Source organism: Mastigoproctus giganteus, chromosome 8 (genome assembly GCF_048544385.1).
Source record: "Mastigoproctus giganteus isolate SK-2022 chromosome 8, ASM4854438v1, whole genome shotgun sequence".
In the NCBI taxonomy this organism is placed as follows: Eukaryota; Metazoa; Arthropoda; class Arachnida; order Uropygi; family Thelyphonidae; genus Mastigoproctus; species Mastigoproctus giganteus.
Window position 1 is genome coordinate 212,243,236 of NC_143582.1, and position 26,197 is coordinate 212,269,432.

Here is a 26,197-nt window from a genome sequence, read left to right on the forward strand (position 1 = left end):
ATGCCAGGTTCAATTTCCGTGCATGGCAGCCTGGTCGTACCCAGAGATTCTTAGCACCCTCTGCTTCCACTCTGATCCTCTCGCTGCCGTAAGAGGGAGAGTGAAAGCTGCTGGGGACTGAGGGCCATTTGTATTGTTGTGCTCTCATTGCTGGAGGGTTTGGTCTTTTCCTCTTCACGCTGACCAGGCATCTTGAAGAGAACCACTCTACACGTTCGTTGCCACCTAAGTGATGTAACAGGGCTTACCATCGAGAAGGTGTGCATGAGTGGATTTTAGGGAGGCAGGCCAACCGGACTTCTCCTAAATCTTCTGTAATAGAGAGATATCGGATCCATCAGTGTTTTAGGCTGAGTGTCTGATAACACACAGGATACCTGTTCCCCTCTAAGCCCCTAATATACGTTATACTAAGGCATAAAGTTAAATAAAAAAATATAAAATATGAAAATATAAACTTAAATCTTTGTATATAAATTAATAGTGTGTAAAAAGTTAAAAACGTCAGACATTGTCTCTGTCACCTAAATTCTGACAGTGTAAATGGTTCAGCCAGATTATTAAAAGTCCTAAAAAATAAGCAACGTGCTTCTCTAAAAACAAGACATTCTATAAAAATGTGACGAATAGCTAAAACACTGTTACATACCTCACACACAGGTGAGTCATCTGCCCTCAGCAAAAAGGAATGTGTAAGATGACTATGAGCTATGTAGAGCTGAGCAAGATCAACTTCCTCTCTTCGGATCTTGCATAGACTGGACTACCAGTGCATTATTACCGGCTTAATGTGATTTAGTTTATTTGCAGCCTGTCCATGCCAAGAATCTTGCATTGGGAATATAATTTAGAGTATTATTTGCCTGTAGTCTGTGTAGAAGACTGACAGGCAAAGATTATCCAGGGAAATGGCTGATTTGGTGGCGGTATCAGCTGATTCATTTCTCTGGAACCCAATGTGGGTTGGGATCCAGCAGAAGCAAATATCAAATTCTAATTCAAGGAGAGAACAAAGCATCTGCTGGATCCAGAACAAGACTAGATGATACTTCGATAGTACAGCCTGTAACAAGCTTAATGAGTCACTATAAATCATGTACCTTTGGTAATTGCTGTTTCTAATGTACTCAACTTTAAATTACACGAGCAAATTGAGTTTGCTACTTAGTGCATTAATCTGTATGATGACATGCCCCTGACATGTACAATTACTTTATATAGCTTTTGTAGCTTGAGGCTTTTGCTGTAGACTTAACTATGTTTAATTTACTTACTGCAGCTCTTGCATCTCAATATACTGTAGATATATCTTGTTACTGGGTTGCTCAGGTCTTCACAATTTCACATTGGCAAATGTGTTAATCTCTCAAATCATGTTTATAACTATGAGCTACTCCGGTGTTGGTCTACAAAAAAATGACTTTTCTTACAAAAAGTATGTTTATTTCTAATGAAGTGCCAACATACTGATAGTAATTTTAAGATTAATAACTGTCTCATCAGAGGGTAGCCATATCTGTTGCTCTGATGAGCAACAATCAGAATAAAACTTGAAATTTTATCAAAAGTTTCTGTGGTTTTTATATTCACTTTTCATATTTTCTCTGGAATTTAATATTGCATTAATTATTTTATCCATGTTTGCAAACCCTCCATGCCTCTTTATACACTATTCACTTCATACTATTCAATATACACTATTTGTAGCCAAGAGCATCAAGAGCCAGCAAGGGTCCTCAGAGTAGGGCAAACAACCTCAATGGGCCTGCCTTTCACCTCTATTCTTCTTTTCTATAACTTATGGCAATGGTTGCTCCTTTCTCCATCCCCACAAAATCCATGCCCAGGGTGACTGATCCACCAATCCCTCCCATGCCAATACTCCCCATTCATAACCATTGACACTCATTGCCACTTGGACCAATGAAATTGCATATCCAGCTTAGCAAGACATTAAGTGGTGTTCATTCATGATATGCCTCTGATTCATATCTTTTGTAATAAACTGATTACAATAATAAGACAAATTAGATATATTAATATACATACCCAAACAATCTGGCAAATTACTGATGTCATGTTCCTTCTGAAAATCCCATAATCCATCTGCTATGATGCACTCTACATAGCCTTGACTAAGCAATGGAAAAGAAGAGTTAAAATTAAATCCATCTTTACATTTTACTTCGCATCTCTGTTTCCCATTAGTATGATTACAACTAATGTTGCCATTAGTTGGTGGAGCAAGTGAAGAGCATTCACGTCCTGAGAGAAAAAAAAAGAACAATTAATATCAAAAGCAAAAATCCCGAAAAATTAATTTGATGAAAAATAGCTTCTCCCACTAACAAAGCTATGAGGTGTAGCATTTCAGTAACTGGTAGTGGTTTGGGGCTTCCTAGATATATATGGATGTTAAGAGACTGCTTTAGACATCCACATATACCTAAGAGTGCACAAACCACTACCAATTACAAAAATACTATAGCCTTCATATTTTCAGTGGAAGAAGCATATTTTTAGTTCAAAATTTTATATTTAATTCATTCAATATTAAGCTAACAAAATAGGCAAACAACTTTTTACTATCACTTTCAAAATAGTGAGTAGTAAGTGCAATTTACTCTCTGAAAAATCAGGCCCAATTACTTGACTGTACACTTTTATTTTACTATGCTGGGGAAATAGATTAACCCAATGACAGTTGAATTATGTAAATAGTTATCTTGCATTTTTCTCAAAATGTAAAAGTGGCATTATTATAATTTATACTATTCAAAATTAGAGGTACATGAGAGAGAGAGAGAGAGAGAGAGAGATATTGAATTCTTAATAATATTAGTAATATTACTAATAATATTATTAAGTTTTTATATCACAAAATTCAACTAAACCATTAGACCGATTTATGCAAGCACTGAACTTCAATATTGTGAAAATATAACGAGAGTTTTAAATGAGCCTTTTTATCACAATGGAAAACTTCCCCACAGATTCTCAAAAAGCATGTTTGCCCACATCAGTTGGGCTTGTGTCAACATTATTATTATTATTAGCTATGAGGCTTATGCTGCACCAGCCAAGAAAAAAAAAATTCCCCGAGTTACTCTGAGAGAAAGAGAAAACTAGAAGGAAATCACCAAGAAAGAGAAGAATGATAATATCCAGCTCAGGACCCTGGGTGTGCCAAGCCCCTACTTACCAGATGTGAGCCCCTGGGGATACAAGGGTATGCAAATTTTGACCAATTGCCCAATAGAATAACCCTGTTTAGAAACAAAAATTCTTTAAATGATTAACTTTTACTCCTATACAGGGGCGTATTTAGAGGGGGAAAGGGAGAATATACCTAAAAATTCGAAATTAAAGAAAAAGCTCAGTGTGTTGCATTGCCAAATGTCTGGCACATATATTATTGTAATATTTTGTGATTAATACATATTATTCACATGCTTTCCTAATATTCAAATAAAGATAATCAATCAAACATTATTTATGTGCATATAAGCTTTCCTAGGTTATATCTAAAAAAAAAAAAAAAAAACAAAAAAAACCTGGTTGCCATGCCACCCCTTATGATGATACCTGGATACAATGCTGCTCCTATATGCAGGAAATAATTTTAAGAAATAAATAATATGCTTTAAGTTTATATAACAGAGCTTGAATGAGAGTAGTAGCTGCCACTTTTCATTAGGAGCAAGCAATGAGAGACTAGATCAGTTTGGTTTTCAGTGGACCACAATGCTGCTGCTATATGCTGGAAATAATTTTAAGAAATAAATGCAGTAGAACGTCGATTATCCAGAATGTCAGTTATACAGAATAATTTGGAAGGTTTTTTTGTTTTTTTTTAAATCAATGGTAGTATTTGTGACAAATGTTTATTATGCTACAAGAGCATTCTGTCTGGTTTTTATGTTGTATATCTGGTGAAATGTTGGATTAGGATTAATGGGTTTTCTTTGAAATCATTCATGGTTCATGTTTACTTTAGGTCCAGATTCAGTTAATGTTATCAGTTTTTTAACAGTAAAATGTCAACGAAAAGAAACAGAACTGAAGTGGGCAGAAAATCAGGAAGAATGCGATATAATCAAATTGATATTCTTGGAACATGAGATTTAGCAGAAAAAAAAAAAAAAAGTCGCAACAAACGAAACAAAAAATGATGGAACATTATTTTAAAAAATTACTTAATTTTTTTCCACATAAAATTTGTAGTAAAATACCTATTCGAATATACATACATTTGTAAATGCACAAATTTTTATGTATAAGTTATTATTATTTTTTTAAATTAAATAAATTCTTTTTTTTTCATGCTATTTAAAGTCTTTTTCTTTTACCTTAATACATTATAACAGAATTAATTTAATTTTACCTTACGTTCCATTATCCGGAAAATTTTGCTATCCAGAAGAGGTCTCACATTAATTATTCCAGCTAACTGATGCTCTACTGTAATATGCTTTAAGTTTATATGACAGAGCTTGAATGAGAATAGTAGCTGTCACTTTTCATTAGGAGCAAGCAGTGAGAGACTTGCATCAGTTTGATTATCAGTGGACCATTCAATCATAAAGCACAAGTTGGATATAAGAAAACATGCTGCTTAAGGAAACTACAGAAAACTTGAATAAGGAAGCCATTTTGTGATAAAGAGATTCATTATTCAACATTTCTAAATATTTCAATACAGATATTTAACATTAAAAAAAGGCTAATGAAGAAAGAGAAAGATAAATGAATAAGCTTGCTTTCTTGCATCATATGCCTCTACTAATGCTAATAATGATGCAAGAAATGACCACAAAAGTGAACAATCAAGAAATAAATAAATCTATTGAAGTATTGACACATTTACACAACCAATGGCCAGGTGATTAAAGGAATGGTTGTTTGTTTGTTATTTGGTTTTTAAGAGCATTATCAACTAAGGCCATATTGCTCCGGGATATGCGGTGGTCATTCCCTGACCTTTCCGCATCCTCTGTATTTGGTAGTGATGGGCTTGAACCCCGGTCTAATCAAGAAGTGTGTGTGTGTGTGTGCTATGCACTGCTGCTCCTTCCCACCTGGCTACGGAGTCGCCTAAAGGAATGGAATATACTGAGATGGCTGAAAGAAAAAGTTGCTAGGTGGAAACTGGCACAAAGAAATACTGAGTACAAGCAAAACAGAGCTCTAAAGATATGGTTTCAAGAATAAAAACAGTGCTGATAAGTATTCCAATGCATTCCAGTGAACTCAATGCATGACACAGCACATAATGTTGTGTCAAGCGTTAAAGTTAAGCTGAACATCATAATTATTGTATGGCTGCTGACAACTACAGTCAATGACTATATAAACATGTAGCCAGGAAGGTTGCCCTTGAAAACACTGTTACAGGTCCCAGAGGAGAGCCATAAAATCTAAGGCTGTATTTATACAGTATTTCACCTATAATGTTGTGAGTGCATTGTATCTTTTCAGAAATTTTCCACCCACATCCTGACTTACATAAATTATATAAGAAGAAAACATGTATTGGTGTGTAAATAAAACTATATTATTCTGCACTTTTGTACCTTATTTTATAATTCATGTTTGGTTAAAGTATGTTGATTTAATGTCTAAAATGTAGAAAAATCTAAAAACCGGCAATGTCCAAGTCCCAGTTTTGAGACTTTCTACATATACCCCAAGAAAAAGCATTTCAAAATGATCAATCACTGAAATTTCTTTTTATAGTTTATTTCCAGTTAGCAAGCTTTTTTTTTTTTTTTTTTTCCAGCCACAAGCAATACAAATGAATTCTCTTCAACAATAAAAAAAAAAAAAAAAATGAAATAGTCATATTCTGCTTTCTTATAAGCTTATGTATTTTTAAAGGTCATTCTTTAAATGTTCCTGGATTGGCTTTCTCCAACAGTGGGTTGGAGAAAGGTGAAATTACAGATGCCAATCATATCTTATAGAAACTAATGAAAATAACTAGAAAAGGGCTACAGCAGCAGCAACATCAATCATTACTACATAGTTGGATTTTAACACAAGCCAAATTTTGTACATCAAGAATCGCTGTTATAACATCAAATACTGTATTGTGAAATCCTTCAAAACAAACTGCTTTCTTTCCTTATATACTCCCTTCTTCATTAGAGAAGTCTGTTATTACTCATTTTTAGTTCAGTACTACCACTCAGATGGTACCATTTCAAAGCTATCTGCCTCTTGTTGTTGGTGGTGGGCAGGTAGATACACAAAAGTATAAGAACTGACAATACAGTTCTGACTTATTTACACAATATTAAACATGCAAAAAGGTGTACTCTTAAGTAAATAAGCTACTAGGCATTTTTTGCCAACTAAGAGATACTGTTCAAAGTTTGGACCTAAATAGATGTTAGATGAAACTAGTGGTAGAGAAGAAAAATACATGGGATGCATATAAATTATCAGGGGACACAGAAACATACAGTAGGTATAAACTAGTCTGCAATCAAATCACAAAGGGGGTTAGACAAGCTAAGACAGATATGAGAAGTTTCTGGAAAAGAATACAAAGACATCATTATTTACATTAACATTAGAAGGAAAGTGATGAATCACATTGGTCCACTGGATATGAATGCTTTAGCTGTTGATAATCCTGCTCGGGTTACTGACAAACAGAATACATATTTTATACCTACATTCGCACATGAGGAATTGTTTTTAGGGATGGGGATGCCAGAAATGTATCAAATTCTAATATGGAGCTAAATGGTTTTGTGGTAACAGAGGAAAATGGAAGAGAAATTATTGAAACTAAACAGAAAAAAAGAGATGAGAAAACCTTTAGCCTGTAATTATGAGAGCATCCTTGAATTCAGGGGGAAGCTCCCCATAGACTGGAGTTGTGCTGTTAGGCCTATTGTTACTTTCAATATTTATTAATGATATTGACAAAGGCATGTCAGATTTAATGTCAAAGTTTACAGATGATATGAAGGTTGGCAGAGTGGTTAATGACATTAATAAAAGTATGCTAATACAACAAGAGCTAGAAAAATCAAACAGATGGGCTGAGAAATGGTAATCAAAGTTTAACACCGGCAAATGCAAGGTACTGATTGTGGGTATTAGTAATCTCTGAATAACATACCAACTATATGGTATGTTACACATATACTTAAGAAATTGGAGGACAAAAAAAAATACCTGAGGGTTACTGTATTGCTGTTAGACATGAAGTTTTCTGAACAGTGCAGATGGTCTGCTAGGAGAACTCATGGGATTTTGCTAATGATATGCAAGAATTTTCTCAGCAGGGATAAGAGGATACTTATCCCATTGCATAAGGAATTGGCTAGAGCCACATCTTGAGTACTGCATACAAGTCTGGAGGACTCGTTTTAGGAAGGATGTGGATCTATTGGAATGGGAACAGAGAAGAAAAACAATATTAACGAGGGAACAAAAGGGTGCTCGTAACAAGAAAGGCTTCAATTCTGCAAATTGCAGTATCCAGAAATTAGCACCAGTGAGGAAATCCAATTGAATTTTTTAAGGCTTTGAAGGGATTGCGAGCTAAATGCTGATAGTATCCTTACTCTAGCTCAGACAACACACATAAGGGGACATATATTGAGGAAGGATAGTTGCGCAGAAATTTGCTTTCAGCTAGCAGATTGTTGGAACAAACTTCCATCTGTCGTTGTGGAAGTGGGCAGTTTGAATAAATTTAAGAAAAAACTAGAAAAATTATTAGATGTAATGGACAGATTATGTGGGAAGTGGTGTATTTTTTTTTTTTTTCTGATGCTGTATAAGATTGCTTTCCTGCATCATTTACCACTATTAATACTATTTCAGCATCACTAACATTAAAATAACAAAGACAGAAGAAAGTTAGACTGCAATGAGTAGAGCTTCAGAGAGAATTTCAAAACATTTTAGATATATATAATTGCATAACTCAAAGAATACCCATATTTATAATCTTAAAAACAATATTTAAGCTACCACTTATTAATAATTATATCTTACGTCTGCTTTCACCACTTTCACGGTTATCCACAAATAAAATTTGATAACTGCATGATCCATTGGTCCTCAATTCTGGATCCCATGATTTGCATGTGATATTATATGTCCCAAATGTTTTTTCAGTAGTGTTAAAACAAGTCACTTCAGTTAGCTGTCTGTTCACTGTGTAAAATACTGGAAGTTCAAGCACAAATTCTGATGGATCATGGGTCTCAAATATTTGATCAAGGCATGATGATTCTGATGGTAAAGGTGGAACTTTTTCTGTTCAGAATAAAATAAAATTACAAGTTAGATATCTGATTTTTCAATAAAGAAAAATTGCTATTAGGAAGATAAGTGAAATATGAAACTCTCCAAATTTAAATTTTTGGACAAATAGTCCACTGTACTAATTATCTATTAAAATATAAAATTTCAAATTTGAATTTTGTATTAATGGGAATCCTTGAAGGATATACTGGAGTGCTATTCAAACCACAGAACTCTAGACTATGATGAGACTTTCGGGAATATGGATCTCCTCTTGCTCAGTATATGAGCTATGAAAGAAGGGAAGTTCTTGTTTTTGAAAGCTTTATCACAGTCTAGATTTCCTCCCCAGCACTTCTTTTCAATGTTAACATATGTACCCTCTTCATTTTCTGTATGTGAATTCTTTATTCCCTGTACAAGTTCTTACTAATTTATTTCTCACAAATCCAGTTCCCAGAGGCATAAGTTATCATAATTAGACATTTGGTTATATGCAAATGCACACTTTGGCCATTTTAATCATTAGTGCATATAAATGCATAATAGCACCAGTATTACTAGTAGCACTTCATATTTTCAATCAGTTTTTCAGACATTGAACTCTGAAACGTGACTTCAGTCAATAAATACGTCATCTTAATATAATCAATTAGTGTGAAAAAACATGTCACATTTTTCACTTTAATTCTTATGCTTTCAATGATTTTATATGACAGTACAGTCTTTGGATATATAACAACAGATATATATCCAAAGAATGTACTGTTTCTTGCACTGCTTCTATTGGAATGAGCAGAAGCCTGAAAAACAAGATGCAGGATATTTCAGAGACTGCTGGGAGTCATTGAGGTACAAGTAAACACATGGGTTGGGTTAGGGTAGCTAAGAATAGAAACAGGTGCATGTATACTTGTGTGTACACCAATGCTAGGAGTTTGATAAATAAATTTGATGAATTTGAGGTATTGCTCAAAGCATCAAAGATGGATATTGTTGGTATATCAGAGACATGGTGTCACACAGATATAAGGAATGCAGAACTGGAATTTGGGGAGTACAACGTCTACAGAAAGGATAGACAGCTTAGGAAGGGAGGAGGGGTTATGCTATTAGTTAAGAAACACATAAAATCCAAGGAAGTGAAGCCAGTCGACATCGCTGGACAGTGCAGTGTCGAGTCAGTTTGGTGTGACGTAAGCATTGGGAGATCAAAATTGAGAGTAGGAGTGTCCTATAGGCCTAATGACTCTGATGAGTATAATAAAAAAAAAGCTGTACAGGGAAATAGAGTGGGCCAGTAAATCAGAGAGTCTTATAATGGGGGATTTTAATTTCCCAGATATTGACTGGAATTTGTGGGTTGGTTACTCACACACTAGCAAGGCTTTTGTGGATTTATGGATGATTGTTTTCTACAACAGCACGTTCGGGAGGCAACTAGAGGGAGTAATACTCTTGATCTGATTACTGGTAGTGATTCTTCATGCATTAAGAATCTGCAGATAAAGGAACCACTAGGTGGCAGTGATCACAGTGTGCTGAAGTGGGATTTACTCAAAGAAGTAACTACCATCAGGGGTAAAGGGAAGGGTTATTGCTTTCGTAAAGGCGACTACGATGGTTTCAGACAGTATTTAAATTCTATACAGTGGGACCAACTGTTGATGTTACCAACAGCAAATTCAAAATGGGAAGCATTAAAGAAACTAGGCTTTACATACCAACTAAGAAATATTGTTCAAGGTTTAGGCCTAAATGGATGTCAGATGAACTAATGAGGCATATGGCAGAGAAGAAAAATGCATGGGATACATATAAATTAATACGTGACACAGAAGCCTATGATAGATACAAGTTGATCTGTAACCAAGTCACAACGGAGGTTAGGCAGGCAAAGGCAAATTAAGAGAAATCTTTTGCAAAGGATGCAAAGAAAAACAGCAAAGAGTTCTTTACTTATGTAAACTCTAGAAGGAAGGGGATAAATCAGATTGGTCCATTTGATATTGATGGTTCAACTGTTGATGATCCTGCTCAGGTAGCTAACAAACTAAATGAATATTTTGCATCTACATTCACACATGAGGAGTTATTCAGGAAAGGGAATGCCAAAGGTGTATTAAACTCTGGCAAATAAGTTGTAATAACTGAGAGTAAAGTGGAGGAGAAATTGAAGATAAACATAAGAAAGGCACCTGGGGTGGATGGAATCTATCCAATTATATTAAAGGAGGCAGCAAAGGAAGTAAGCAAACCCTTAGTCATAATTATGACAGCTTCCTTGGAATCAGGGGAGGTACCCATGGACTGGAAATGTGCAACTGTAATCCCAATTCAATCTGGATAGCTGACGCTCGAGAGAATCAGTCTCATCCAGTAAAGCGAATGATTAGAGGCCTTGGGGCTGAACCGACCTCAATCTATTATTAAACTTTAAATGGGTGAGAAGTCTGGCTTGCTTGACTCGGAGCCCGGAAGAAAGGATCTGAGTGCCCAGTGAGCCACTTTTGGTAAGCACAGAGGCGTTTCTGCAGCCAGGTGGGAAGGAGCAGCAGTGCGCAGCACACGCTTCTTGATTAGACCGGGGTTCAAGCCCGTCACCACCAAATACGGAGGATGCGGAAAGGTCAAGGGAATGACCACTGCATATTCCCGGAGCAATATGGCCTTAGTTGCTAATGCTCCTAAAAACCAAATAACAAACAAACTTGGTAGGCAGAATTGGCACTGTGGGATGAACCACAGGAGGATCAAAGGGAGATACAGGTAATTACAAACCTGTTAGTTTAACTTCTGTTCCAGGGAAATTAATGGAGGCACTGGTTAAAGAAACATTGCAGGATCATCTAGACAAGACTTCAGTTATAGCTCAGACACAGCATGGGTTTGTTAAGGTGAAGTCTTGTCTGACCAATTTGATTGGATACTATGATGTAGTCACAAAGGAACTGGATGCAAAAAATAATTTTGATATAGTAGTAGTAGTGGCATGTGATGCAAGAAAGCAAGTGTATGAGCTTATGCAGCATCAGCCAAAAAAAAAAAAAAAAAAAAAAAACACACCATTCCCTCCAAATGCCTGTCCAGTTCCTCCTTAAATTTATTCAATCTATCAACTTCCACAACGACAGATGGAAGTTTATTCCAGCAATTAACCACCCGCTGGCTAAAGGCAAATTTCCGCACATCTATTCTACATCTGTCCTTTCTTAATTTGAAAAGACTGCTGAACAAATTGGAGCAGTGTGGCATTGGAGGCAAATTGTTGCTATGGATAAAGGGATGGTTGAGTGGGAGAAGACAGAGTGGTAATCAATGGACACAGCTCATCGTGGACTAATGTTATTAGTGGAGTCCCACAGGTTTAGTGTTGGGTCCATTGTTGTTTTCCGTATTCATTAATGATATTGATGATGGTATATCAGGCTTAATGTCCAAGTTTGCAGACGATACGAAGGTTGGCAGGGTTGTTAATGACACTAATTACAGTACTCTGTTGCAATAGGATTTAGAAAAATTGAGTAGATGGGCTGAGAGGTGGAAACTGATGTTTAATATTGACAAATGTAAAGTACTGCATATGGGAAGGAGTAACCCCAGAGTAATGTATCAACTGTGTGGTACTACACTGACAGAGGTAGAGTGAAAAGGACCTGGGGGTAATTGTGCAGGCAGATATGAAGTTTTCTGAGCAGTGCAGATGGACTGCAAGAGTAGCTCATGGTGTCTTGTCAATGATATACAGGAATTTTTTTAGCAGGGATAAGGAGTTGATTATCCCATTGTATAAGGCAATGGTCAGGCCACACCTTGAGTACTGTATACAGATCTGGAGGCCTCATTTTAAGAAGGATGTAGAGTTGTTGGAAGGAGTACAGAGAAGGGCAACAAGATTAGTGAATGGAACAAAGGGTTGCTCTTACGAAGAAAGGCTTAAGTTTTGTAAATTAGTGTCTGGAGACTAGGCACCTGCAAGGTGATCTGATTAAGGTGTATAAAGCCTTGAATGGTTTGAGCATGCTCAATGCTGATGGGATTCTTCCTCTTGCTCAGAATAATCACCTGAGAGGGCATAAATTCAAATTGAGTAAAGACAGGTGTAGGATAGATGTGTGGAAGTTTTCCTTTAGCCAGCTGGTGGTTGATCGCTGGAACAAACTTCCCTCTGTCATTGTAGAAGTTGATAGCTTAAACAGATTCAAGGCAGAACTAGACAAACATTTGGAGCAGGTGGATGAGTGAAAAGAGAAGGGTGTGTGTGTGTGTGTGTGTGTGTGTGTGTGTGTGTGTGTGTGTTTTTGGCTGATGCTATATAAGCTTGCTTTCTTTCATCATGTGCCCTTTCTAATGCTAAAGAAAAATTATAAAATTTACAATATACTGCAGAGTTTTGCAGTACAATATACTGCAGAGTTATTGCAAGTTAACAAAGTATTGCAGAAATTAAACTGTTACCAAAACTTTATTCACTAGTGCAGTTAAAATTAAGCTACTGAAGTTACCAGAAAGAATTTAACTTAGCAGAAATATTTTGAAAAGTTAAGGATTAAATTTACAAAATACTGTAAAAATTAATTTCGAAAAATTACTGCAATAAAATATACAAAATTACTGAAATAAGATTTAAAATTACAGAAATTAAAACAGTGTTTGGACCCCAGAAGAAAAATTTAGATTAGCAGGATTCGTAGTGCATTTTATTTTGGTTCAGTGCAACCACGGGCCCAAATCGGATGCACACTACCCAGCAAGCAATAAATACATTCAGGAGTGGGATGCCAGGGCTACCAAGACATCATACCCATACCACTTATGTACTAATACCTACCCTTGAACCATGGGGTAGGAGCATGGTATTGGCACTGTTGATCCTTGCAGGCAAACCAACTAACCAAATGATTCTGGGCGACAAATTTCAGGATCACTCATCTTGTCAAAGCAGTCTGTTGAAGCTGGGTGCCTCAACCACCAGGATACCCCTTTCTGAGTTTCCATGGGTCACATCACACAACAAACATGCTGAATTCCTATTCCTATGATGCTAATCTAAATCATATTTGTATATTATTACTTATTTGCTTTATAACTGATCAGCATCAGTAGGAGGGCCCCCTCGCAACATACAGGTGCCCATGTAGAGGGGAAACTTTTCACACACAAGCGAAAAATGTGCAAATTGAAGAATCAAGTTGAGAAGGCTATAGTTAATTTAAAGCACTTACTCAGACAGCTTGGAGTTATGCTAACATTCCACTTGAGGGTTGATAAACATTCTCTGGTAACAAAACCAAGTTGGCTTGTAGGAATCACATATCCCTCATGGCAAACATACTCACAGACAACAGATACTGGAAAAGTTCCAGAATTTTCTTGAAGGCAACTTATATCGCCATTCTCAATGAATGGTGGAGTGTCACATTTTGGAGCTAGAATAATAATAATAGACATCTTAGACTAGAAGCACATTGATTTATAAAATCGGTATTAGCAGAGATAAAGATCTTATTACATTATAAAATATTAAAATTATGGAACTAGTTTAAGTCATAGTTTTAAAAATAACATTACTTGGCATTACATTTTTATTCTGCATTATGAAGTATTTCCAAAATCAGTCATAACAGTGCCTTTGAGTTTTTAATGAATAACAGGCCTTCTTGGTGATGCTATTCAATTAAAACAATATTAGTTAATTGAGGTTGACTAGTGAATAAATGTAGTCACATCTAAGGAGCATAAGCCCAAGCTCTATTACTGTCATTAGTGGGACAACAGTGTCCCTTGGCAGTAAAGACAAAAAAAAAAAAACATAATGCATAGTAGCATCATTTTCAAAACTATTTCAACACCTATATTGAAATAATAACTTCTTTACTAAATCACAGTAAAAGTCACATTTGTATATTATTACTTATTGATAAGCTGATAAAATTATCAGCTTATATTTTATAAAGCAAATGTAGAATCCAAGAGTTATTCAGTTTTAAAAAAAATGTTGTTAAATATATTGAATTTACTGGGAAGAATGTCCTCACTTCCTTCAGTTCTATTTATTTCTATCACTTGGCATATATACATACTGCATATTACAGTGCTGAATCGCTAATTCAACTATATGGGAAAATACAGAATAAGGAAATTCATATGAAATATACTACATAAATGAGAGCTTACATATGCACAATTTTTCCTACATTCTATTAATATTTTGAAAATAAACAAGGAATTACCTTTTATTCAGTGCATAAGATTTTTTCTTTCCCAAATCTCCTTATACGAATAAAATACGAAATGATACTTAAAACAAATTTACAAAATTAAATTAATTTAAAACTCAATGTATTCATCACTATTGACACACAGACAATCCAACACCCCAGGATCACAGCGGAGAACCCCACCCCGACCCCAGAAATATTAAACCCCCCATGCAACCTTTAGTGAAGGAAGACATTTTGTCATAAACACAAAATTACAATACGAATAAAATGTATTAAAATAAGATAAAGCATACCCCTGTTTCATTAGTTTCATTCTACCCTGTGAAAATGACAATAGTCGAAAAATCTTAGTCCGCTTAAGGGTGGAATCTTAATTATTTTGTCTCATCGTATTTTAATAGTAATTTATTGATATTCCAGTGAGGAATTTTTAATTGCATGGTTTTATTGTACTTTCATCTTATTTTAATAGCATTTTATTCGTATTGTAATTTTGCGTTTATGACAAAACGTCTTCCTTCACTAAAGGTTGCATGGGGGGGGTTTAATATTTCTGAGGTCAGGGTGGGGTTCTCCGCTGTGATCCTGGGACGTTGGACTGTCCGTGTGTCAATAGTGAGGAATAAATTATGAGTTTTAAATTAATTTAATTATGTAAATTTGTTTTAAGTATCATTTTGTATTTTATTTGTATAAGGAGATTTGGGAAAGAAGAAATCCTACGCACTGAATAAAAGGTAATTCCTTGTTTATTTCCAAAATATGAAATATACATATTTCTTGTATATTTGATATATGGCTTGGATTTTTCGAAAACTTAAAATGGGATATATGAAGTGATAAATTTCAACTTCAAGGGAAATTAATTACAGTGATTGACTGTAAACGCATATTAAAAGCCTTCACTGAAAAACTGGAAATATTCGAAAACAATTTCATGGTATGCAAGAGTTAGAGCTGAAATCAACGAATCTCTCAGAGAATCATAAGAATTATTCAGATCATTTGTGTTCTTTAAAAGGTGAAATGAAAAATAGATTTTCAGATTTATTTTCTTTTGAAGTGAAGACATGGATGTTATGTCCAATTGGATGCAATGCTGGATCTGCTAGTGAAGAAATTCAAGAACTCATAGAATTAAAATGTAACGAAGAATGCAAATATAAATTCGAAAAAAAGTGGAATGGCTGAGTTGTGGGGGTCAAAACCAACTAAACTTCTTTATCCAACAATGTGGTCTGAAATGGCTGAAGTACTGCTTTGTTTTCTAATGTCTTATATGGTTGAAAGTGGTTTTAGTTCAGTAAGCAAAATATTAACAAAGGAAAGAAACAGAATTGATATATGTTCAAGAGGAGACATTAGAATTAAACTTGCTAACATCATACTGAACATTGAACTTTTAGCTAAGAAGTATCAGGATCAGGGATCCCATTGAATAAAAAGAGTAAGTATAAAATATTTTCTTGTTTAAAATTTCATGGGGGGGAAGGTTAGGGAAAAAAAATTGTCTAAAAAAGCCCTTTAGGGGACAATAATTAAAAAAGGTTGAGAAACACTGATCTATATCATCATTTTGTTATTGTATAAGTTTGGCTATAAAAAAATAAAAGAACAGTTTCAAGTGGTGTTAAGCCACTTCTTACATATAATTATCAAGTGCTCTAATATGGTCCCTGAGGCTGTCACAGACATTCTCAGGTATGCCAAGCTGTGCTTGCTATCTGGGAGTCTAAAATGCTGATGGAACTTACATTCAGGTGACACTCAAGTCAAGTGGACCTAATTTCAGCAAAGTCCAGTCGGTCTATGACAGCCAAATCCACTGCTTGAACCTTAGCAAGGTGGGACTGTTAGTAACTCTGGGTATAACCCCCATGTGCAAGTCCTGAAATATGGCATCTAGCATACTGGAGGTAACCACCCAGGGCGCCTCCGTAGCCAGGTGGGAAGGAGCAGCAGTGCGTAGCACATGCTTCTTGATTAGACCGGGGTTCGAGCCCGTCACCACCAAATACGGAGTATGCGGAAAGGTCAAGGAATGACCACCGCATATCCCGGAGCAATATGGCCTTAGTTGCTAATGCTCCTAAAAACCAAATAACGAACGAACGTAACCACCCAGGTGCAAACCAACATAAGCAGGGGTCGAGGTGTGGCGCCCACCCTCATCAACTGGAACAATACTTTGCTTATTGGAGGCTTGAAGTGGTGGAACCCATGTCTAGTCTCCAGCGCAAAGCTCTGGCAACCCCCCCCAACTCTTCCATCATGACTAAGGTTATGATGAGCATCATGGCGAGATCCAATCTTCTTTACATTGAGGGTATAGCTCTAAAACAGTGTTCGCAGGCTGGCTGCTAGGTAGTCCACTGGACCTAACCTATTGGTAACCCTCTAGGAGGCTTCCAGATCAGCTAGTGTATAATCTCATTGCCTCTATTCTGTCAGATAGTGACTGGAGGGAGTCAGAGTAGTGTGTATGCAGGGGGGCATTGTCAAGTTCAAGATAGCATTAGCCATATGCTGCAAGGGAGCTATTCACATTTACTGAACCAGTTAAAAAAAATAAATAAATAACTAGGAGGCTTCGCCCCCTGGGGACTGTGCTTGCTTCTTTTGATAAAATAAAATACTTACAGAAGCTTTCGACTCTGTGTCTCTTCCTCAGCTATGAATACATAAATGCATTACTATATCTATATAATATCAGTACACCGTAGACAACTCTTAAAAAAAAAAAAAAAAAAAAAAAACTATTATCATAGTGCAAAAGGCATAATTTCATCTATCTCATATTGTACTACCAGGCAACCTCGAATAAGTAACGCTTCACTAACAGAGAAGACTATTGGTCACTTATTCTCAGTGGGAACCACCACCCAGATGACACCGTTTCAAAGCTAGTTGTCTTTTCATAGGTGGGTGCCTTTCACACTACGATCGTAATTTTTCTTTAAGAGTTGTCTATGGTGTATCTACACCGAGATAGAATCTTAAACTCTTAAAATATTATGCTTTGTTGCATTTAGTTTATTTAAATAAATACATTACATATGAAAATCAAGAATGGTACCACGTGGTCATGTTAGATAAATATAGTGCATGACCACGCTGAAACAGAAGTTTGTTTCACCACAGTAAAACAAGCTTCTGTTACGTATTTTTGTATTTGTTACATATTACCACATTACCCACATCTCTCTTCTTCCATTGGCTGAATAAATATCATTAGGAGGAAAATTATTTTAATGTATAGAAAGAAAATAAAAAATAAACTATACAAAAAAAAAAAAAAAAAAACCAAGAAAACAAAAACCATCTGTGTTTCCCTCCCCATATAGATAACTATCCAGCTGACCTTTGAATTTAACAAAGCTGTAAGCCTCAAATACTGATAGAGGTAACTTATTCACGTAATTAACATGTTGGCTAAACGAAAATTTGGTACAATCCAGTCTAAACCTCTTTCCCCGTAATCTGAATATATAGCCCCTGGTTCTAGAATCATTTATAAATAAAAATTTTGCCTTCATTCATTTTATTATCTCCTATCAGCACCTTACAGACCTCAATTAATCTCTCTCTCTCTCTCTCTCTCTCTCTCTCTCTCTCTCCAATTTCAATATTTAACTCATGCCTTTCTCTTCCAACTCATAACCTTAGTCGGTACTTTCTCAATATTAATTAATTCTCATTGCAAACCTATCACAACTTTCCTTTAGCCTATTAACCAATTTCTGCAATCCTTCCTCAAAATATGCCAACAATGCCACATCATCTACAAATTTAATGCTCTCAATAGCCTTTCACCCCCATCTTGATCCCATATAACTCTCCATCATCCATACATCCTTTATGAATTGCCTCCTTAACCATTTCTTCTACATATATATTAAATAAAGTTAGGGATGGCCAACACCCATCTGACACTTCTTCCTATTTCTGCACTATCAATATCACCTTGTCTAATGATTAATTTTTGTCTCAAATATAATCTACTAATCATTCTTCTGGCATTCCAATCCACTCCAATCCTTTCCAGTATATTCAACAACTTAACCAGTCTCCTTGATTTAATGCCTTCTCCAAATCTAACACACACACACACACACACACACACACACACCTTTGTTCAGATCTAAATGTCTTTCTGTCAACATTTTTCGGCTACATGCAATTAAATCCAGCAAATATCTTCTTAGATCATTTATTATTCTCTATATATTATTCTTGTTTTTTTCTAACTATTCACCAATTCTTTTTGACAAAAAAATTGAATGAAGTAATATAAATGAGATAATACAAAATGAACAAATAATTAAAATAAATAAATATAGCATACACTGGGATGGGAAGTTACTGATTAAATAAACTAACTACTGGATGTTAAAGAACCTTAGTTTTGAATTTTATATCCAAATGACCATGGCATTCTGCAATCCACTTGGATCACAAATATCACAGACAAATTGATCACAAAATCTAGCACCCCTTGAGTAAAGTAAAATGACTACTGTGTGTGTGTGTGTGCGCGCGCGCATTGTAGAAGTATACTACATGTGTAGTCATAGCATTAACTCTTAAAATTTATAATGTGCATTCTCAAATATCTTTGAATACAACAGACTTTTCAAAAACATTATTACCAAATTAAATCATCACAAGGAGTACTTTATATCTTACCCTGCATACTGAGAGATCAGGTCAATTTGTAATAGTATATTCTTAAAGATTCAACTTTGGCTTTGTTTCCCTGTTATCTTGTAGTATATTCAAGGGTTTTTTTTTTTTTTTTTTTCCTTAAGTTGAGAATCTCAGTTAATTAAGCAAATTGCTAGGATTCCAGTAGAATGTTATCTTTATATAAAAATATATTTCAATGTAAAAATTTACCTTCAATAATAATGGTATAGTTGCAACTGGCAGAAACCATTAATTCAGGATCTGCAGCCTCACAATAATTATCATATATTCCTGCTTTAAGAATTCCTTCCAGAGTACAGTTTACATCAAGCAGGCTGCCATCTGCTGCCAAGAATGTAGGTTTCTTGATTTCACTGGCAACTGCAATAATAGTCTGATTCTGGCAATCTTCTGATTTAGGATGAGGAAGAATAATTTCTACAAGAATAAATAAAGGTTAATATAGAAATTAGAAGTTAAAATTTCTTTTACAATTATCTCAAACTAAAAAAAAAAAAAAGGAAAAAAAAGCAGTATAAATATGTAATAGTCAGTCTGTTGAGATCAGTCTGTTGAGAACAGAAAATCAATAAGTATGCTGCATTCATATAAAAAAGAAAACGAAACCTTTTTATGTGTTATGACAACTGATATTTCTGTGCATAAGGAGGAAGGTTGTTCCATAAAACAAAAACAGAAGGAAAGAATTAAAAAGCGTTAGCTCAGTGGAATTTCATTTGAAGCAAAAATGTATGTTGACTAGTTAATGCAGTGGTTTTCAACTGGGGTGCCACAGTACCCTACGATGCAAGTAATTTGGGTTTAAGTTACTTAAACTTATTATTTTTTTAAATTTAAGTATTTATTTCATTATAAAAGATACATCCTTATAATTATATTATTATAACTATCATATAACATTTTTTTAAATATTATACATATACAGAGAGAGAATCTGATCTAATATCCAGAAAATTGAGTAGGGGTGCCACAAAATAAAATTAATTAATTAATTAATGGTAACATTATTAAAAAAATGGTCGAAAACCACAGTTAATGCAAGTATTTGATCTGGTTAGAAAGGAAGCAACTGGCAATAGCAGTGTTTAAACTGCATAATAAATGTAATGTTGATGCTGTTCATTTAAAAATATAGCCATACCAAGGAAACTAACTACAAATTCTTGCGATGTAATTAATTTGAATTTGTAATTACGAGCATAGGGTTTTAGTTTTTTTTTTTTTTTTTTTTTGTACTGAAGGTGAGACTGAAGGAAATAAGTTTATATAGATTTGGTGTTCTGTCAATACAGAATGGATCGACTGGATGCTGACTGGTTGAGATATATATTTTGACTAGTTTAAAAGAAAGAGATGGAATTATGGATGCCAATTCAGAAGACATGCCCAAGAAAATATGTAGAAAATGCATATAAGAAGCAAAATGTCACTGATTGGGAGTGTAGTGAGTTATAACAATTTGTAACCAATCCTAAGTAATTGAAATTTGATAAAATTGGTATTGGTAAAAGTTCAGTGCACTGAATTTTGTACATATTCAAAATTATAACCTGTACAAGGATATTTTTTATTCAAGAAACTGCTACAGGTACTACTACAATTGGTTCTTAAGAATCTAAAGACAAGCCAAATTGAGCCCATGATCAGAGCAGGAACTATAGTGGGGTGAGGGAAGACCCAGCACCAGGTGCAGCATTTTAGGGATGCATTCAACCAATTATGTATTTTAAAATTGCTTCATTTTTGATTTAACTATAGTCGAGCTTCTGTTTAACAAACTTATTTATAGCAAATTTTTTTGAATTCCACTTAATAATTACATTTAAAATAGTTTCCATAGAATGAAGAAAATTTTCATATAACAAACAGATTACGAGAGACTTAACTTTGTATGCATTGTTCCCACCGCTGGCCTTTAGGAAATTAGAAAGTGCAAATTAAGGGTTAAAAGGATTACCATTTTGCAATGCAAGGGTGCCCATAAAACCTATGCAGCCACCTGTCCCACATACTGAGAAGTCGCACTAGTCAACTGCTTTCCATAGCCAGTCAGAAGATTAAGGCATATTCCCGACATGGATTTATATTCCTGACATGGACTCGCTCACAAAGGTTGATCAGAGGCAACCTTTGTGAGTGATCCTTGCCTTTCAGTAAATTTCTCCCATCTATGTTTACATGGTCGCAGTAGCTGAATATCTGAGAGATTCTGACAGTATTCAAAGAACTGGTGACAGTAGCAATGTTGGTGGGGGGAAGAATGATAGCAACTAAGATATTAAATAAACTTTAATTAAGATATTAAATAAACTGAAATGTTGGCAGGTTTTGAAACTCTGCATTAAGGCCTACACCGTGAAGAAAATGTTCCTGAAAATACAGCATATTTTCAGGAAGAGTGTTAAACCAAATGTGAACACCTTTTTATGATCAATGTACTCTAAAATCAATGTACTCTAAAATCAATGTACAACAAAAGATAAGAATTATTTTGTAAAATCTTTAATTGGAAGTGAAATTTGGGCCAATATTATTTAAAAAATAAAAAAAAAGGCTAAGTACTTAATTGATTAGTATTTGTTAATTGATTGCACACCCAATTTATCATATCATGAAAAAAAATGTCCCAAAAATTAGATATGTAAAAATCTCTTCTATTGATGGAAAAATTAGAAAAGGATTGACTTGACATTAAAAATGTAAGGAGCAGGGATACGATAATGGGACCAATATGGCTGGAAAATATAATGGCATACAGGCAATAATTTAAAAAAAAAAAAAAAAAAGAATTTGCAACTTTTGTACCATATTTGGCAGTCTTTATTTAGTTGGTGTACATGCAGTGTCAATAACATCTGGAATGATAAGGTTTTTTTTGGCATTATTCAAAACAAATTTACATATAACAAACAGATTATGTCATTTTTCGCAGAAGTGAGTGATCCTTGCCTTTCAGTAAATTTCTCCCGTCTATAACACTAGTTGCTAGAAAATTGTAATGAATATTATTACTATTATTAGCAAATGTTCCTATTACTTTGAAGATATAGAATACTTTGAAGATATCACTTAAAGGACATACAGACACAAGATGGTCATTCAAAGAATGAGCTATAAAATCTTAGTTCTTCACAAATAACAAAAGTTCATGAAGTCTTAATTAACACTGAAGATAGGTCTGCAAATGCAGAAACTATTATTGCTTAAAGTCTGCTTTTACAAATAGACTATCCATTTTTATGCAGATTGATTATATGGAATAAAATTCTTCATAATACTGACTGTGTAAATAAAGCACTGCAAGCTAAACAGCTTTGCATATGTAACTGCTTCCAATTAATAAGCGGATTGAAAAAAAATCTCCAAGAAATAGGAGAAAGTGAATTTCAAGATATTTTCAGATATGCTGCTATGACAAAATGAATATACCAGCTACATTTCCAGATGAATGAAGAAGAAAGGAAAAAAAAAAAAGAATGACACTTTTTGAATCTTCAGATGGATTTCAATTTATCTGCTGAACAACAATTTGGTATTGAAATTAAATATGTTTTGGATGTGCCTATGAATGACTTAAACACTAGATTAGAAAAACTGAACAGTGTTTCTTCAGATTTTGATTGTCTATTTAGAAATTCACTCACATTAATTAATAAATCCAACTTGCAGACAGCTGCTTCTGACCTTGCATTAAAATACAAAAAAGATTTAAATGTGTTGGATATTTCCAACAGAAATTGAAAGTTGCAAAACTCATGTTTTACATAATTTCAGATTCTGGTCCAATGAAAAGCATCATCATCATTATCATCAATGATAATCAATTAATAATTCCTATTTAAAATAAATTATTCATTATTTCACTTTCACTAGACTGTTGGAGATAGGAGAGAAATAGATGATCAAGGATCTATCAGCTTTTTTTATATGTCGATTTCAAATAATGAGGTTGATTTAAACCTACGGTACTCTACCTGGGCTGAGGGTTGATAAGTCAGAAAAGCTTGTTAACAGTGGATTTGAATATCAGAAATTTGTAATTTTTAGGAAATATGTATGGAGGTAAATAAAAGATGGGTCTTATTCTAACAAGAATGCTAATGGAGCAAGTTTTAGAATCTAATTTAAAATTAGATTCTAAAAGGTTAAAATTAGATTCTAAAAGATTCTAAATTTTAAATTAGATTCTTTTAGAATCTAATTTAAAATTAGATTCTAAAAGGATTAATAGAAATTATTAGCATAGGCATATGATGCAAGAAAGCAAGCTTATGCAGCATCAGCCAAAAAAAAACCAAAAAAAAGAAAAAAACTTCTCCCATTTCACCCCTCTGTTTGTTCCAAATACCTGTCCAACTCACCTTTAAATTTATTTAGGCTATCAACTTCCACAACAAGGGATGGAAGTCTGTTCCACTAATAACATTAGTCCACGATGAGCAGTGTCCATTGATTACCACTCTCTGTCTTCTCCCCCTCAACCATCCCTTTATCCATAGTAGCAATTTGCCTCCAATGCCACATTGCTCCAATTTGTTCAGCAGTCTTCTATGTGCAACAGTATCAAAAGCTTTTCTAAGATCCAAATATATAATATCAAAGTTATTCTCTACATCCAGTTCCTTTGTAACCACATCATAGTGTCCAATGAAATTGGTCAGGCAAGACTTTCCCTTAATAAAACCATGCTGTGTCCGAACTATAACTGAAGTCTTGTCTAGATGATCCTGCAGTGCTTCTTTAACCAGTGCCTCCATTAATTTTCATGGAACAGAAGTTTAACAGGTCTATAATTACTTGTGTTGCCCTTTGATCCTCCTTTGTGAATTGGAGTCACATTTGCACATCTACATTGCATTGGGAACCTCCCCTGAGTCCAAAGAAGCTCTCATAATTATGGGTAAGGGTTTGCTTAATTCCTTTGCTGCCTCCTTTAATATAACTGGATAGATCCCATCCACCCTGGGTGCCTTTTTTATGTTTATCTTGAACAATTTCTCCTCCACTTTCCTCTGTTATTACAAAATCATCTAGCTCACTGCCAGAGTTTAACTCACCTCTGGCATTCCCCTCCCTGAATAACTCCTCATGGGTGAATGTAGATGCAAAATACTCATTTAGTTTGTTAGCCACCTGAGCAGGATCATCAACAGTTGAACCACTGATATTAGCATTAGCATTAGTAGAGGCATTTGATGCAAGAAAGCAAGCTTATGCAGCATCAGCCAAAAAAAAAAAAAAAAGTAACATAAATAAATAAAAATAACCACTTCCACTTCACCCCTCTGTTCGTTCGAAATACCTGTCCAGCTGAGCCTTAAACTTATTTAGGCTATCAACTACTTCCACGACAAGGGATGGAAGTCTGTTCCACCTACCAACCACCCGCTGGCTAAAGGCAAATTTCCGCACATCTATCCTACATCTGTCTTTCCTCAATTTGAATTTATGCCCTCTCAGGTGATTATTCTGAGCAAGAGGAAGAATCCCATCAGCATTGAGCATGCTCAAACCATTCAAGGCTTTGTACACCTCTATCAGATCACCTCGCTGGTGCCTAGTTTCCAGACACTGTAATTCGCAAAACTTAAGCCTTTCTTCGTAACAGCACCCCTTTGTCCCATTCACCAATCTTGTTGCCCTTCTCTGTACTCATTCCAGCAGCTCTACATCCTTCTTGAAATGAGGCCTCCAGGCTTGTATACAGTACTCTAGATTTGGCCTGACCATTGCCTTATACAAAGGAATAATCACCTCCTTATCCCTGCTAGAAAAATTCCTATATATCATTGACAATACACCATGAGCTACTCTTGCAGCCCGTCTGCACTGCTCAGAGAACTTCATATCTGCCTGCATAACCACCCCCAGGTCCCTTTCATTCTCTACCACTGTCAGTGTAGTACCACAGAGTTGATACGTTGCCCTGGGGTTGCTGTTTCCCATATGTAGTACTTTACATTTGTCAATGTTAAACTTCATTTGCCACCTCGAAGCCCATCTGCTCAACCTTTCCAAATCCTGTTGCAGCAGCATAGTGTCAGTATTGTCCTTGACAACCTGGCCAACCTTCGTATCGTCTGCAAACTTGGACATTAAGCTTGATATACCATCATCAATATCATTTATAAATACAGAAAACAATAAAGGACCCAATACTGAACCCTGAGGGACTCCACTAATAACATTAGTCCACGATAAGCAGTGTCCATTGATCACCACTCTCTGTCTTCTCCCCCTCAACCACCCCTTTATCCATAGCAGCAATTTGCCTCCAATGCCACACCGCTCCAATTTGTGCAGCAGTCTTCCATGTGCAACAGTATCAAAAGCCTTTCTAAGATCCAAGTATATAATATCAAATGTTAGCATTAGCATTAGCATTAGTAGAGGCATTTGATGCAAGAAAGCAAGCTTATGCAGCATCCGCCAAAAAAAAAAAAAAAAAAAGTAACATAAATAAATAAAAATAACCACTTCCACTTCACCCCTCTGTTCGTTCGAAATACCTGTCCAGCTGAGCCTTAAACTTATTTAGGCTATCAACTTCCACGACAAGGGATGGAAGTCTGTTCCACCCACCAACCACCCGCTGGCTAAAGGCAAATTTCCGCACATCTATCCTACATCTGTCTTTCCTCAATTTGAATTTATGCCCTCTCAGGTGATTTTTCTGAGCTAGAGGAAGAATCCCATCAGCATTGAGCATGCTCAAACCATTCAAGGCTTTGTACACCTCTATCAGATCACCCCGCTGGTGCCTAGTTTCCAGACACTGTAATTTGCAAAACTTAAGCCTTTCTTCGTAAGAGAACCCCTTTGTCCCATTCACCAATCTAGTTGCCCCTCTCTGTACTCGTTCCAGCAGCTCTACATCCTTCCTGAAATGAGGCCTCCAGGCCTGTATACAGTACTCTAGGTGTGGCCTGACCATTGCCTTATACAAGGGAATAATCATCTCCTTATCCCTGCTCCCTGCATCCAGTTCTTTTGTGACT

At 35.3% G+C, this 26,197-nt stretch overlaps 1 protein-coding gene across 1 annotated transcript in view; it reads right to left on the reverse strand.

Moving 5' to 3' along the window:
• LOC150082247 (uncharacterized) overlaps nucleotides 1–26,197 on the reverse strand; it is a 299,068-nt gene that overhangs the window by 39,756 nt on the left and 233,115 nt on the right. Inside the window, exons 16-19 of the mRNA XM_090379208.1 lie at nucleotides 19,389–19,616; nucleotides 13,494–13,697; nucleotides 8,017–8,280; nucleotides 2,050–2,265 (exon numbers count right to left, since the gene is read on the reverse strand). Coding sequence (XP_090235334.1) covers nucleotides 2,050–2,265; nucleotides 8,017–8,280; nucleotides 13,494–13,697; nucleotides 19,389–19,616 — 912 coding nt within the window. The remainder of the gene's footprint in view (nucleotides 1–2,049; nucleotides 2,266–8,016; nucleotides 8,281–13,493; nucleotides 13,698–19,388; nucleotides 19,617–26,197) is intronic.